The 15469-nt window shown below is 42.4% G+C and overlaps 1 protein-coding gene across 4 annotated transcripts in view; it reads left to right on the top strand.

The window, feature by feature from the left end:
• MTUS2 (microtubule associated scaffold protein 2) overlaps positions 1–15469 on the top strand; it is a 321603-nt gene that overhangs the window by 271531 nt on the left and 34603 nt on the right. For all 4 annotated transcript variants that reach the window (XM_081197860.1, XM_081197861.1, XM_081197859.1 and 1 more), the window contains one exon: positions 401–612. In XM_081197860.1, the coding sequence (XP_081053986.1) occupies positions 401–612 (212 nt within the window). The remainder of the gene's footprint in view (positions 1–400; positions 613–15469) is intronic.

Raw genomic sequence — 15469 nt, 5'->3', positions numbered from 1 at the left:
CTTCCCCCACCAAGTAATATCTCCCAAATTTGTCCTTAGCAGTCTTCCACATAACATACCTCACTCTCAAGCCTTCCCAACAGAAAATGTTGGTTTGTCTAACTACAAGTATAAAACAGTAATCTGAGAGAATCAAACACTATTCACTAGAAGATCCATAAAACTATTAAGTCGTATACTTACAGCCATGCCATGCCATACTGGAACCCTCCCCCTGAGAATAAAGTTTTGTTTTTATGGGCTGGTGCTTTTATTTTGTACTGTGAGCAAATTCTTATAACACACAAAACAACAACAACCATAGAGGCAAGTCTCAAGAGCCTTATAACTGTGAAAAGCTGTGTCCGTACATATAAAGTAACTGATTACAGCCTTGGGTATTCTTTATTGCTTCTTGCAGGACACCCTAAACAAAGGTCACCCGTTCCAAGGAATGGATTTTCCACCAAGCCTGACTTGCAGACTCGAGAGGCTGAGCGGCAGCTCATCCAGCAAATGAAGGAGAAGTGTGATGAACATGCCAGAAAATTCAGCTGCATCCAGGAGGAACTTAAGAGAACCGGCTGCGGCTTTGATGTCTTTGTTATCACAACACAGCATTTCTTTCAGAAAGTAAGGTTTCTTTTTTGCTATCACGTTCCAAATGTTCTTGTTGGTACCTAAACCCATGCAATATTATTTCCCTCTTTTCCAGGGGCTTCTGGTTATCGTAGGTGGTAGAGGGGTGTTATGTCGATCCCGATGCAAAACCTAGGCTTTGACAGCCCTGTTTTGTCAGAGGGGGGAAATTGTGGAGATAGTGTTTAAACAAGGAACAATATTGAGCAAGGCAACCTCAGCCGTTGCCATACATCTCGCAGCAGGATTGCATTCTTCAGTCCAAGGGAGGTACATGCCGCAGTGCCAACAATTTGTGTGGAAATGACGGCGCTTAATGGTTACCTTGTTTGAAGCAAGAGAAAATGCAATATGGTGGCTGTGTGTTGGCAGCTGTGTCTGCAGTCTTTGTTGCTTTGCATTAGGAATGCTAGAGCCCAAGATTACCAGTGAAGGAGAAACATGTGTCCCCTATACAGAGGAGAGAAACAGATTTGGAGAGGGTGCAAGGGAGTGGGGGGGCTGGGGTGAGTCCCATTGTGCTAGCGGGAGTCATTGCACCGGTTCTGCTAGTGTAGCAGCTTCATTTAATCTTCCCAATGTTCTTGACAATGCCACATCTGGGATAGTAGAACGCCATCTCCCTTTTATAATTGTGCACTTAATATTGCAATGCTTACATGTTATATAGACATGTAGATGTGTCCTCCCCATTCTCATGCCCGCTGGATGTTTTGGACTACAACTCCCATCTGCCTCAGGCAGCATGGCCAGTGGTCAGGCATAATGGGATTTGCAGTCCAAAACATCTGGACTGCAATATAGAACAATTGCCTTTAATACTCCTGGATGAGAAGTGCTGTCCTGGGTTTTTCTAATGGAGATGATACACATGTTACACAATTCCCATAGGTAGAAACGAAATGTGAATCATCTCCATTAGAAGAAACCTAGGGCAGCACTTCTGACCCCGGAGTATATGGAAAGAGTTTTGCTTTAGTTCATGTGTTTTTGAAACTCAAAAACTAAAAGCAAGAAAAAGACTGTAAACCAGCCTTTCTCAACCTGTGGGTGCACAGATGTTGTTGAACTACAACTCCCATCACCCCTAGCTAGCAAGGCCAGAGCTCAGGGATGATGGGAGTTGTAGTCCAACAACATCTGGGGACCCACAGGTTGAGAACTGCTGCAGCCTTTTACAGTATTTCTATAAGCAGGCAAAAAAAAAAAAAAAAAAGCCAGGCAACTTTATCGGTCAATATCGGTCAATGGGCAGTCTAGAATTTAAATAAATAAATAAATTTTCAGGCAGGTTCATGAATTCAGGTAAGAATAGTATCTAATCTGTCCCATGCAGGTGCAGATAACTTGAAAGCACTGAGATGGTAGATATCCAGATCCCAGTTTGGGGAATTGAGGACGGGGAGGACCACATCAACAAGCTGTAGGGCAGGTGTGGGACCTTTGTTGCTCTGGTTGCTGCTGAACTACACCTCCCGTCATCCTTGGCCATTGACTATGCTTGGTGGGATTGATGGGAGTTGTCGTTCAGCAACATCTGGAAGGCCAAATGTTCCCCACACTTGCTCTAAGGCCAGTTAAGATGGGACAGAAGCCAGCAACAGGCTTGGGTTTCCCCAGAGCTACTTCCTAGCATGGAACTGGGATTTAAATGTTTTATCTAAACATGGCTATGTATAGCCAGAATGGCTCGGCTCATTCCGGCTATACATAGTCATTGAACCACACATGCATCAGTGATGTACTGTGCTAAAAGGGAATGAGATCAGTCAAGTAAACAAATGTTCCATAGCTGGATCCCCATACAAAGCAGAAGAATTAGGGTGGTGCATATTATAGTCTTAATTTGTCGCTTCCTTTAGAATCCATTTATAAGCAGCATGCCAACTTTATTGTTTGCATTTGATTTATAGCAGTGATGTAAGTACTTCAAGAGAGGAAAGCAGAGGAAATTGCTGTGAAACGAAACAAAGAGCTAAAATTCAGAGTGATCTATATGTGCAGATTCCTTGGCCAGCCACATAACAAATTATACAAACGGGGATCTTGCTATTATCTTGTGCATTGAAACTGGGGAGAAATGAAAGCAGTGGTTTGGCACAGGCAGTTAGTCACTTATACAGTGAGTGATTACCACGCTCATGGACTGATGTCTGTTAATTAGTTATTAATTAGCAAACTAATGAGCAAGGGTCAAACTTTGACCTTGGATAGGCATTTGTAGCAACTATTGACATATTGTTGGGAACATCGCACTTGACGGGAAAGTGGAGACTGCTTTGTGCGCTGGCCTTGGTGCTGAAAATGCTGGCTCTGGGTAAACGGTTGTCTCCCAAAATGAATTGGTCATTTCATGTAGCAAGACACTGGGAAATCTCTAATATCAGTTACTGCCAACCTAGGGCAAGTTACACCAGTCAAATAATCAATGAAGAAATACTCTGGCCCCATTTCAAGCAACAAAATTAAATCTGAAATCTCTGTGTTACAAGGGGCAATAGTGACATCTGCTGGGGAAATAACATAAAATAGCATGATAGGTAAAGCAGAGGGTGGTTCCTACATTGGTTCTAAGAGAATAATTGGGTTGCTTTTAACTGGTTGGTTTTAACAAGAGTTGAATGAAAGGAAACTTTCAAGCTTCACAGGACTTTCTTTATTTCAAAATGAAAGGTAAGATCCACTGGATTCAAAATTTCAATTCTGGTTATTGTTGCAGGTTTTTGCTTCCACTATACAGAACACTTTGCAACTTTTAATATCGTTCAAATGTCATTGCCATCACCTGTGAGTGTGCACAGGACAGTGCTTGGAAAGTTCATTTTAAAAAGGAGTTCTAGTTTACCACCTCTATAAAGGAACTAATTCCGTTCCAGTTCAATTCATAATTCATTCACATAGTCCAAGGTTTTTTGGGTTTTTTTCCAGGATTCAGAATTTTGCAAACTGCTCTGTCAAAATAAACAATCTACCTAAGAAGACTACAAAAACATCAAAACACACACAGAATATTGTGAATATACATAACTAACACATATTTAAAGCTCTGGTAGCTAGGGAGTATCTTGAAACGGCAAAAAATTAACCATCTGAGTTTTGCACTTAAAAATTGAGGTTATACATCCAAAAGAAATACAGATACTAATAAGACTGCAACTTTATTATTAATATATTTTCTCTCCAATAATAGATCTTGCCTGAACAAGACAAAATATTTTCTAACACATTTCTAGCTGTATTGTCATGTGCACTAATTACCTTGAAATAGACTGGTGGTGCAGCTAAGGGTTGGAGGCCAGAACCTCACAGCCCTGAAAGAAGCTCAGTATGAATATGGTTGAACAATAAAGCATTACATCTATTGTTCTGCCTTAGAGCATGACACTATGAATCCATGTGTGTTTTGCCTCTCAAGAGCCTAAGGGCTTGATTTGGAAAACCAGGAGCAGATACAGAAGCTAAAGGCTTATCCAGACTTACCGTACCTTTCCTCCATCCTTTCCTGGCATGGCCTGCAATTTAAAGCTAGGTGTCTGAGTGCCCCCCTTTTTTTGCCCCACAAAAACCTATTCTTTAATGTTCAGTGTCTCCTCTGATTCAGCCTTAAATATTGAGTTTTCATGGGGGAAGTTTGGGGGAGGAGACACTCAGACGCAGAGTGGTAGAGCATGGAACTCAGCCTACAAAGAATGAGAAACAAGGTAAGTGTGGATAAGCTAGACAATTACCCTACTCCTTTGCCTGGTTAAGTATTGGTGCCCTCTTCAGGTGCAACAGGGGAAGGAATACGTAGAATTTGCCCTTGTGTTTGGCAGGCAAAGAAAAACCTCTGGACTGGCCAGGTGAAATTGCTAGCACTTGGACCTCCTGCCTTGGCCTTATCAGAAGAGCAAAACCTGTTGTTGTTTAGTCATGTCCGACTCTTCGTGACCCCATGGACCAGAGCACGCCAGGCACTTCTGTCTTCCACTGCCTCCCGCAGTTTGGTCAAACTCAAGCTGGTAGCTTCGAGAACACTGTCCAACCATCTCGTCCTCTGTCGTCCCCTTCTCCTTGTGCCCTCAATCTTTCCCAGCATCAGGGTCTTTTCCAGGGAGTCTTCTCTTCTCATGAGGTGGCCAAAGTATTGGAGCCTCAGCTTCAGGATCTGTCCTTCCAGTGAGCACTCAGGGCTGATTTCCTTCAGAATGGAGAGGTTTGATCTTCTTGCAGTCCATGGGACTCTCAAGAGTCTCCTCCAGCACCATAATTCAAAAGCATCAATTATTCGGCCATCAGCCTTCTTTATGGTCCAGCTCTCACTTCCATACATACTGGCCTTCAAACTCCTTCTTCATGGTTCTTAGGTTTCCATCTTCTCCCTTTGCCTCCAGGCCAAATTCAGAAATGGCTGCCCACAGAGTCCTGATCCAGTCCTGACACTGGCATACATTTAGGCATGCAATCTGAATGTATGGAAATAACAAAATATCATACAAACACACACTCTTTAATTATGGGGTTAGCAGTATGCTCTGAAAGCAGAAGTGTCATGCTTAGTATGTGTTAAGTGTGTGTGAATATAATTCCTTTTCTCTCCAGCATCCTACCATCCAGGTCCTTATTGTGTCCAATTTCAGTCCTGGACTTTTCCATGCAGGTAAGGACACATATGACCTGACTGTAAATTTCTGGATTTTTGAAATCCAGCAAGTATAGATTTGACCTGTAGGCTTCTCCTGCTGTGTACAGGCAGTTGCTGCTACTGGCATAGCAGGCATTAAAGAAGAGGCATGGATTCAGTTCAAAGACAGGCTGGAATCATAGACTTAGGCTCGTTTACATGTGTATACTTGGGCTTGGAAACAGATGGGAATCTGAAAATATTGCACCCTTTTACCATCACAGAATGCAAAATGGGTCCGCAAGGAAGATGGAAGAGAGCTAACACACCCTAAGCCATACAATGTCTATGTCACAGCATCCTTTTTTTCTCCTCCACCTCTCTGAACACCTGGTGGTCAATTCCAAATTGGAGATAATTACCCCTTAATTAGCACTGATTACATTTTTACCTTTTCAGCTTGCAAGCTCTGGAAGCTGCTAACTTGTCCAATTAGACTGAACAGAGGCACCCCCTGCTGGCTGAGAGCAAGGACACACACACACACACTTTTTGCAAAGCAATTTACTTGCTGATTCATTCCAAATATGGCAGCAGAGGAGCAGGTGCTAGGATTTGGTCTTCATATGTATTCCTCATCTGGTCTTGCATAGCTTCTGCACTGAGCGAAATGCTAGCTTCGGATTCCAGGAAAATGCCGTTCCATGTGCTAAATCATGTAATACGTGTGTAAAAGAATGGTTCCCCCATTTCTTCTCAGTGAGGCCCCATCTGTGCTCTCCATTTAAAGCATAACGCTTTAAAATCATGCCTCCCTCCCAAGGATTTTGAAAACTGTAGTTTGGTTATGGGTGCTGAGGGTTGTTGGAAGAGCCTGAATCCCCTTGGCCTGAGTTCCAGTTCCCTGGGTAGAGGGCTTGGCTGTTAAACCACTCTGAGAACTGTAGCCCTGTGAGAGAGATAGGCCTCTCCTAACAACTCACAGCACCCTTAACAAACTCAGTTCCCAGGATTCTTTGTTGGGAAGCCATGGCTGTTTAAAATGCGATGATGATGATTTGAACATATAATGTAGATGGGACCTAATAGGGTGGATATTCAGTTACACTGCAACCATAGACTAGTTGAGGACAAAATGTAGATGGGAACCTACTGGGAAATCTCTGGGTGATTTGCAGTAGATTGACAAGGACTCCTTACCTTTGTCCCTGGTGAGTGGCAATTATGGTCTGGCATGGACTCCTGGTTTCCTGCACATCCAATACATGGCTTTTCCCCCTGTCTGATGTACAACTGTTCAATAATAGCAACAAAAAAATTACTTATCCCACCTAAATCAGGCTGCTGCAATGGAAAAAAAAGCTGACCAGGAATGGATTTTTGTGTGATAGGACTGTAAGCTCAGTTCGGGGGGGGGGGATCCTGGGTTCAGACTGCGCTCAGAGGCACTCTGTTCATTAATGTGTAGATGACAGGGACCTGCTATCATAAAGATGGAGTAAACATTGGTCAGCCAATAGTTTGCAGTGCACAATGATTATCACACACATGTAACATCTGGAGACTTTTCTTGCCTTCCTTTGTTTTTCTAGAATTGGGGACTGAAAAATAATGTGCCTGCGGCAAATATTATTTCCTTTAATTAAGTTTTTTTGTCAATAAATAATTACATAACTGACATCCCAAAACATCAGCTTAAAACCATTAAAGTAACTTATTGCAGAAATGGTGCTATTCAGCCTGGCCCTTTATTTATGGAAAGCTGATTTTTTGTTTGTCTCTTGGGTTCAGGATGAAACACAATGCTTTTTTAAAAAACAAGTAATCTGATGGTGCTGTTCACAAATGCTCTGCTAAAATATATTGTTGTAGTGCAGATTGCCTGACTGTCTTGGCAGTTTTTAAGCCATAATAAGCAGCTTTCTGTTTTCAGGAGATGCAGTTAGAATATAAAATAGTTTAACTTCATTGAAATGTATGTGAATGCCATGTTTTAAACTTAAAGTTATATGTTCCTTTTAAACTTGTGTGGCTGCATCAATAACAAAATAACAAAAAACAAAACCACCAATCCTCTGCATTGATGTACAGTGGTACCTCGGGTTACATACGCTTCAGGTTACAGACTCCGCTAATCCAGAAATAGTACCTCGGGTTAAGAACTTTGCTTCAGGATGAGAACAGAAATCGTGCTCCGGCAGCACAGCAGCAGCAGGAGGCCCCATTAGCTAAAGTGGTGCTTCAGGTTAAGAACAGTTTCAGGTTAAGAATGGACCTCCAGAATGAATTAAGTACTTAACCCGAGGTACCACTGTAAATCCAGTTTGGTAGCAATTATTTCATAGAATCCTAGAGCTGGAAGGGACCCCAGGGGTCATCTAGTCCAACCCCTTGCAATGCAGGAATCTTTGGCCCAATGTGGGGCTTGAACCCACAACCTTGAGATTAAGAGTCTCATGCTCTACCAACTCACACAGGAGAGACAGGGTGTGTCTATGTGGGAGGAGTCTTGCCTTTCATTTCCAAAATGAACTACATCTTGAACTGCAGCTCAATAAAAATGCAGAAGTTTTCTTTTTTTTTAAGTATATTTATTGCAATTTTTTACAAAATACCATCACCATATAGCGAGTAGAAAAAAAGTAAAAGTAAGATTATAGAGACAAGAGAAAATAGAAAGAGAAAATAGAGATAAAGTAGAATTATTCATAAATCATATTTTCATGGTCCTTGGACTTCCTCACATCACCCTTCCCTGCGTTCTCAATCATATAGTTATATGCAGCAATTTGTTACCTTACTTCCATTCTTATTTTATAAATCTCAGATATTATGTTCCAACTTTTAAATAATTTTGTCATAAATTAAACTACTTGATTTGAACATAATATTGCTTCAGATTCCATCATTCCCTTAAAACATTACTTATTCTCATATATCTTACAATAAAGTTTACTGCAGCCTTGTTTCTTTCAATCGTGCATTTTCCTAACATTCGTACAGTTTATAGTGTTTTTGTAGATATTCTTTAAATTTTTTCCAGTCCTCTTCCACCGTCTCTTCTCCCAGGTCCCGAATTCTGCCAGTCATTTCAGCCAGTTCCATATAGTCTATCAGTTGCGTCTGCCATTCTTCCAGTGTGGGTAAATCTTGAGTCTTCCAGTGCTTTGCAATAAGTATTCTTGCTGCTGTTGTTGCATACATAAAAAAGGTTCTATCTTTCTTTGACACCCCTTGGCTGACCATGCCCAGAAGGAAGGCCTCTGGTTTCTTAGTGAAGGTATACCTAAATACCTTTTTCAACTCATTGTAGATCATTTCCCAGAAGGCCTTAACCCTTGGGCACGTCCACCAGAGGTGAAAGAATGTTCCTTCAGTTCCTTTGCATTTCCAACATTTATTATCAGGCAGATGATATATTTTTGCCAGCTTGACTGGGGTCATGTACCACCTGTATATCATTTTCATAATATTTTCTTTCAAGGCATTACATGCCGTGAATCTCACTCCGGTGAAAAATGCAGAAGTTTTCAGTCACTGTAAATGCATCACTCCATGATTGTATCTTCCCTGACAGAAAACGAGAGGTTATCCACACAAACCCTTTGATTGGTTTCTTTCTGCACTGCAGATAACGTCATTTAGTGTTATGTGAAACATCATTACTTACTGTCCTATTTCCCTTTGCAGTTTACTCCTCCGAAATAACATTAGCATGCTTAATTAAATTACAGGGAGAAGGGAATTGGAGGTTGCCTGCTTTGCAATTTGATTATGGTCTGACATTGTAGCTCTAGTCATGTTAGGCACGACACAACGGCTATTCTGATAACCTGCTGATGGAACACTCTGGATGGGAAAAGTCTAAACGTAAGCTAGGGACAACATAGCTCAGTTACAAACAAAGGTTGAGTGGTCTAGGGTTTGTGTGTGTCAAAGACCTGTTACTATTTAAGTAGCAGTGTCCCTGCCTCCAGCGCCCAAGAGCCACCCCAAGCAGCATGAAAGGCAAGCTTGTTAGTCACTGATAATAATAATTCTCATTTTTTTGTGCTGATTGCAGCCAATCAGAGTGAAAGGAGATGAGGACTGGGTCCCAGGGTCACTCTCATTGCAGCTGCCCCTCTTTGATTGTCACCAGTTAATGTGTCCAGTGGGTTTCAAGAGTATTTAAGCCTAATTTCCTCTACATTAAGGGCATGATTTAGTCAGGAATGAATGGAAGACTTTGTATTCCTGTTTTTATTTTTTCCAGTAGTAGATAGGTAGCCGTGTTGGTCTGCCATAGTCAAAATAAAAAAATTCCTTCCAGTAGCACCTTAAAGACCAACTAAGTTAGTTCTTGGTATGACTAAACCATTTCTCACCTTCCCACCCCTTGCCTTTTCCTGTAAGACCTATTACAGTCGTTAAGAGTCGTCAAGAGGCTCTCTCAGCTATCTGCCAATCTCCCATTCCCACCACCCTTCTGAGTAACACCCCTCCCCACCTTCTCACTATATAGAAGGATCTGGCAACTTCTGTTTCAGTGTATCTGAAGAAGTGTGCATGCACACGAAAGCTCATACCAAGAACTAACTTAGTTGGTCTTTAAGGTGCTACTGGAAGGAATTTTTTTATTTTATTTTTTCCAGTTCATACTGAGTTGAGAGAGGAACAAAATGGCTGTGTTCACCATCTCTGCCCCCTTTTTATTTCTCACTCTCCTATGTGTCTCACAGCGGCCTTACAGTGAGTGACAGCTAGTCCATTAAGGCAAATGGGGCAGTGTCCCAGCCACGTCAGCCAATCCCACCTGCCTGCCTGTCTGCTCACAAGCAGCCCAGGAGGTGGCACTCCCTATCAGCTGCCTCCTCCTTTGTCACAGTGTTTCCCTGGGTGTAGAAGTCAGCAAGGAGGACGATGGGGACAAAACCAGAATCAGGCTTCTGCTTGCTATTGACTATGGTGGCACCTGCTGTCGCTCCTCCTTCCTTCTGCCCTACAAATCCTTATGTTCACAGCTGCAGGGACAAAATGAAACATACAATATACAAATTTTGAAAAGTAGATTAAAATGTCACAAATCGATCAAAGGGTCGTAGCCAGTATGGCACTGGATGACAATAATTTTGATTTCTGCTTGGGCAACAGACCTCCCCTCCCTTCTTCCTCCCCCCCCCCCTATGGCCCGCTAAATCTGTCCCGAGGGTTCCCCCAACCCTTTGGAGCAGATTTGGGAAGGGTGCAGGGTGTGCACAGCAGGAGGGAAAGGAGGAAACGTTCCAAAATCCTTGCACTAACGGAGCAAGTGCATTGGATTCCACCCGTCAGAAGAGCATTCAGTGAGCAAACACCTCCTTCCCCATCCACCAAGGAGTTCTCTGTAGGCTTAGGTGGATTCATCCATTTCTTACTCCCAATATCTGTGACTTTGGTGCAGCTGAGAGTTGTTCAGTTAGGTCTACTGAACTCACTATATTATTTGTTTGGTGCATTGCTATCCCACTTTTTTTCTCAGGGGAGATCAAGGGTGGTGTACATAGTCCCCCCCCCATTTAATCCCCACAACAACCCTGTGAGGGAGGGAGGGAAGGAGGGCAAAGAGACCATGGCTGGCCTAAGGTCACCCAGTGAGTTTCATGGCTGAGTGGGAATTTGCAGCCTGGTTTTCTCTTTCTACTTTCTTCCCCTCCTTTTTAGCATTTCATTATTAGGTCGCCGTCAAAATGTTTCCAAGGATGAGGACCCTTGTTATGGATAAGGATCCCATTTGCTACGGCATCACAAAAGGTTCTGACACAAGCATGTCTCTTCCACTGCAGGAGAGTGGTTGTGACAGGCAAGGAATTAAGTGAAGTTTATAATTTGATAAACTGAGCCCCCCCATGCAGCTGGTGTCACAGATGATACCTTTGTTATTGGAGAGGAAATTGAGTTCACCTGCAGTATTCAAATAGATGACACTTTCAGAATGGCTTTTTAGGGATGTGCTTTAGAGTTGCCTAGACGTTTTTGTCATTTGAGCATCTAAACTGCTGTGTTTTTGTTTGTTTTACTAAATGAAAAATGAAAACAGTAACAACATGCGAAGTGGCTGATGGATCTCCCCCCCACAGTATCTTACAGTGCCAGTAAATTCTGGCCTTTGCCACAATGGCCTCGTTATTTGTGGGCATGTGATAAAGCTTTAGCTTTTAATTCTTCAGGGTTACTAGCAGACTTTCTCACTATATAGAAAAAGCCTTTTCTAACAGCAATAAAAATCCATAAAAAGAAAATCTTATTAATTAAACAAGTATAATCCTGGGCATGTTTAGAGGCATGTGGCCCTGCAGCAAAGGAATGGAATTCTTCCTCCTTTCTGCAAAGGACCTTGGGTAAGTGAACCTGGCAAATGCAGCATGGCCCCACTAGGTAGGGGTTCACCCAATGCCCCTGCCAAGCCAAAAGGATCCAATGCCAAAACAGCATTGGGTGACAAAGAGTGCCCTTAACCCAACAATGCCACTGGTTTTAAGCCCACCAGATCTTAACTTTTCTTTCCTGCCCAAGCTGAGAACCAATTAAGCCAATACAAAACAGCACCCGCAAGGACAGGACTCCCAGCAGTATGGAGTAGGCAAAAAAACTGGAGTCCCAAGACCAATCAGGCACTCTCTCCAAAATTCTTACTCATCAGGCAACAAGCAAGCCCATATTCCATAAGGAAGAGAGGAAGAAGCTGCAAAGAGAAGAGTGGAGTGTTGGGGTGTGGGTGGGTGGTGAGTGGAGCCAGTTTCTTACAAAGTGTGGCTTCCTCTCCATCCCGATTGGCCTGATGGTCCACCTGACCATTCCCCAACTCTTCCCCAGGGCAAAACCATTTTGAGTCTTTTTTCCCAGGGGAGTTGGGGTGTGGCAAATTCACCCCCACTCAAGGCAAAAATAACTTTCTGGATCCCCAGCCAATTCAGGGATGGGGGGAACCTGTGGCCCCCCAGATGTTGCTGGACTGCAGCTCTCATCATTTCTCTGTCCCTGCATCAACGAAATATGTCATGAAAGCTATCCAGTTTCAGTCTTACACAGACTTCCAAGAGAGTTGGGGGGGGATATCAGAAAGGCCCTTGATGTACCAGCTATTAGTTAACTCATTGTAAACTGTTATGCTCCAGGTCATATACATGTCCGTCTTCCTTATTTTTCTGGAGAGAGAGAAAATATTTTTCATGTCTGTCTTTCTTTTTTTATTGCAAAGACTTGGTTCTGACCTCTTTCTCTCACCATTTTACCAAAATGAAGCATGAACAAATGGTCTCAGTGTTATAATAGTGCCAATTAATTACGATCAATTAATATGAAGCATGATAACGTCTCAATATTGCAAATAATAACTAAGAAGTAAGAGAATATTTGAGAAAACAAACCATGTGGATCTGCATAACCAAATTTTCATTATATTATTGTGATTATTATTATTCTTATTGGCTGAAATCCTATATGCATGTACTTGGGAGGAGGTCCCATTGAACTCAATGGGACTTATTTCTAAGGAGGTATGCATAGGATTGCTCCATAAATTTGTTAGTTTAATCAACTCAAAATTAGCCCAGGCTTAACAAAGTCGTTTGCCTCTTCAGATTTCAGTTTTAAAACTCTCTCTAGATTACATATTCAGACTGATTACAGATTGTTTATTTGTCTAACGTTGTTGTTGTTGTTTAGTCGTTTAGTCGTGTCCGACTCTTCGTGACCCCATGGACCAGAGCACGCCAGGCACTTCTGTCTTCCACTGCCTCCCGCAGTTTGGTCAGACTCATGTTTGTAGCTTCGAGAACACTGTCTAACCATCTCATCCTCTGTCGTCCCCTTCTTCTTGTGCCCTCAATCTTTCCCAACATCAGGGTCTTTTCCAGGGAGTCTTCTCTTCTCATGTCTAACGTTAAAAAACTTTAAACATTGCAATTCACATCATACAATAACACACACACACCAAAAAACAACAACTATTGCTGCAGTCATGAAGCAACCATGGCCTCACCTTCTCATGATCCTTCTCTACCAAAGGCCTGGTCAACAAAGTAAGTTTATAAGGCAGATTTTTAGCTCAAACCTCTTCACAGAAACAGGATAAAATATATTCACTGGGTTTTATTATTCATTTATTAAACAAATTTATAGGCTACTTCGTTGTATAAAGCCATTGAAGCAGTGTAACCTGAATTAAAAGTACCTGTTTTCTGTGCTGTGTCAGATGGATAAGCTATGCTCATAAACAAAACAAAAGAAATATAAGAGTCAAAAAGGCATTCTGAGCGTACCTCGTGAAAGGGCCCATAACTCTTCCAGGTCAGTTCTAATCCCATTCAGTGAGTGAGATTTGTATTAGTGTGTCAGTCTCCCCCATAGTCTTCACACAATGAAGCTGTGATTGCTACAGAGTCTGTATGTCAGCCTCATGGGCTCATAGCTCACCCTGTAAAGCTGTAAGTGACCTTTTAAAAATTGCTTGTGCCAGAGACTAAATTCTGCATGTGCGGTGTGAAAAGAGTGACGTTGTTTTAGACTGTTAATTTTAAGAAAATGGCACTCGTGTTGAGCATATCTGTGTCTAGTGTGTCAGCATAGCCCAGGGGAACAGGAGTAATGGACAGAGGGCAGGAAGGGAGTTCAAAACAGCTGTATATATACATTACCTTACTTCATTACAGTATGCAGTATGTCAGGCAGCGCATAACCAATAATCAGAAATTCCTAGTTCAAGAAATCTAATTCGCTGGAAATCCACATCTCCCACGTGCCCTACATGCACTCTTTTATTTCCAAGGCCTGACAAGCCTGTAGATTAAAAAGTGAAATTGATTGTTATAATAAAAAGAATATCAAAGCTAACAAAAAAATATTTTCCAATTACGAGCCCTCCCATTCTTTTCATACAAGAGCATAATTAATCAAATGGTGCTTCTTGGTAGAACTGCCCCTTGTAACAGCAAAGAGAGAGCCCAATGTGTCTGGGTCAAAGAAAAAATATGGTTATATGCTCGCCACTTCCCAGAACAAAGGAATAAGACCAGGGTTGAAGGGTTTTGTTTCCTTTGACTGAGAGAGAGAGAGGGAGAGAACACACATATCAAAGAAATTAGGAATGGGGAGAAATCCTGTCAGTTCACATTTTAATGCAAACCTGCCTAATTTGCACAATATGCAAAGTGAAACATAAAAGGTAAAGGTAAAGGGACCCCTGACCACTAGATCCAGTCGTGGCCGACTCTGGGGTTGTGACGCTCATCTCGCTTTATTGGCCAAGGGAGTTGGCGTGCAGCTTCCATGTCATGTGGCCAGCATGACAAAGCAGCACACGGAAACGCCGTTTACCTTCCCGCTGGAGCGGTCCCTATTTATCTACTTGCACTTTGAGGTGCTTTCGAACTGCAGGAGCAGGGACCGAGCAACGGGAGCTCACCCCGTCGCAGGGATTTGAACCGCCGACCTTCTGATCGGCAAGTCCTAGGCTCTGTGGTTTAACCCACAACGCCATAGCTATCATTAAAAATGCTCACTTCTTTGAATTTTGTGATGCCTCTCTCTAGCCCCTACAAAATATACAGTCAAACCTTGGTTGTCAAATGTAATCCGTTCCATTCGACTTCTGAAACGTTTGACAACCAAGGGGCAGCTTCTGATTGGTTGCAAGAGCTTCTTGCACTCAAACGGAAGCTACGCCGGACGTTCGAGTTCTAAGGAACGTTCAAAAACCAGAGCATTTACTTCCAGGTTTTCAGCGTTCAGGAACCAAAACGTTTGGAGATGGAGCTGTTCGAGAACCGAGGTTTGACTGTATATACAAATATATATATATGGAACTATGGAACTTGCTCCCACAGAAGGCAGCGATGGCCACCAATTTGGGTGACTTGAAAAGGGGGGTAGACAAATTCATCCAGGTAAAGGCTGTCAATGACCTCTAGCCATGATGGCTGTGCTCTGAATGACAGTTGCTGGAAACCACAAGAGGGGAAAGTGCTCAGGTCACGTTTGCGGGTTTCCCACAGGAATCTGGTCGGCCACTGTGAGAAAAGGATGCTAGACTAGAGGGGCCATTGGCCTAATCCAGCAGGCTCTTTTTTTGTTCTTATGTTAAAATGCATTATATTTGGGGAAACTGCTTTTTAAAATGGCATGTTTTAGGGAAAATGCACACAAAAATGTGCAGAAATTTTCATGTCTTAAAAATAAGTTTGCAGACAGATGCAGAAATGGGAAAAACTGAAGGCTGGAAAAACATGA

The sequence above is a fragment of the Podarcis bocagei genome (assembly GCF_964188305.1).
Source record: "Podarcis bocagei genome assembly, chromosome: 6".
Classification (NCBI taxonomy): Eukaryota; Metazoa; Chordata; class Lepidosauria; order Squamata; family Lacertidae; genus Podarcis; species Podarcis bocagei.
Note: the sequence above shows the minus strand (reverse complement) of the source record. Positions and strands in the feature narration are given on the sequence as shown.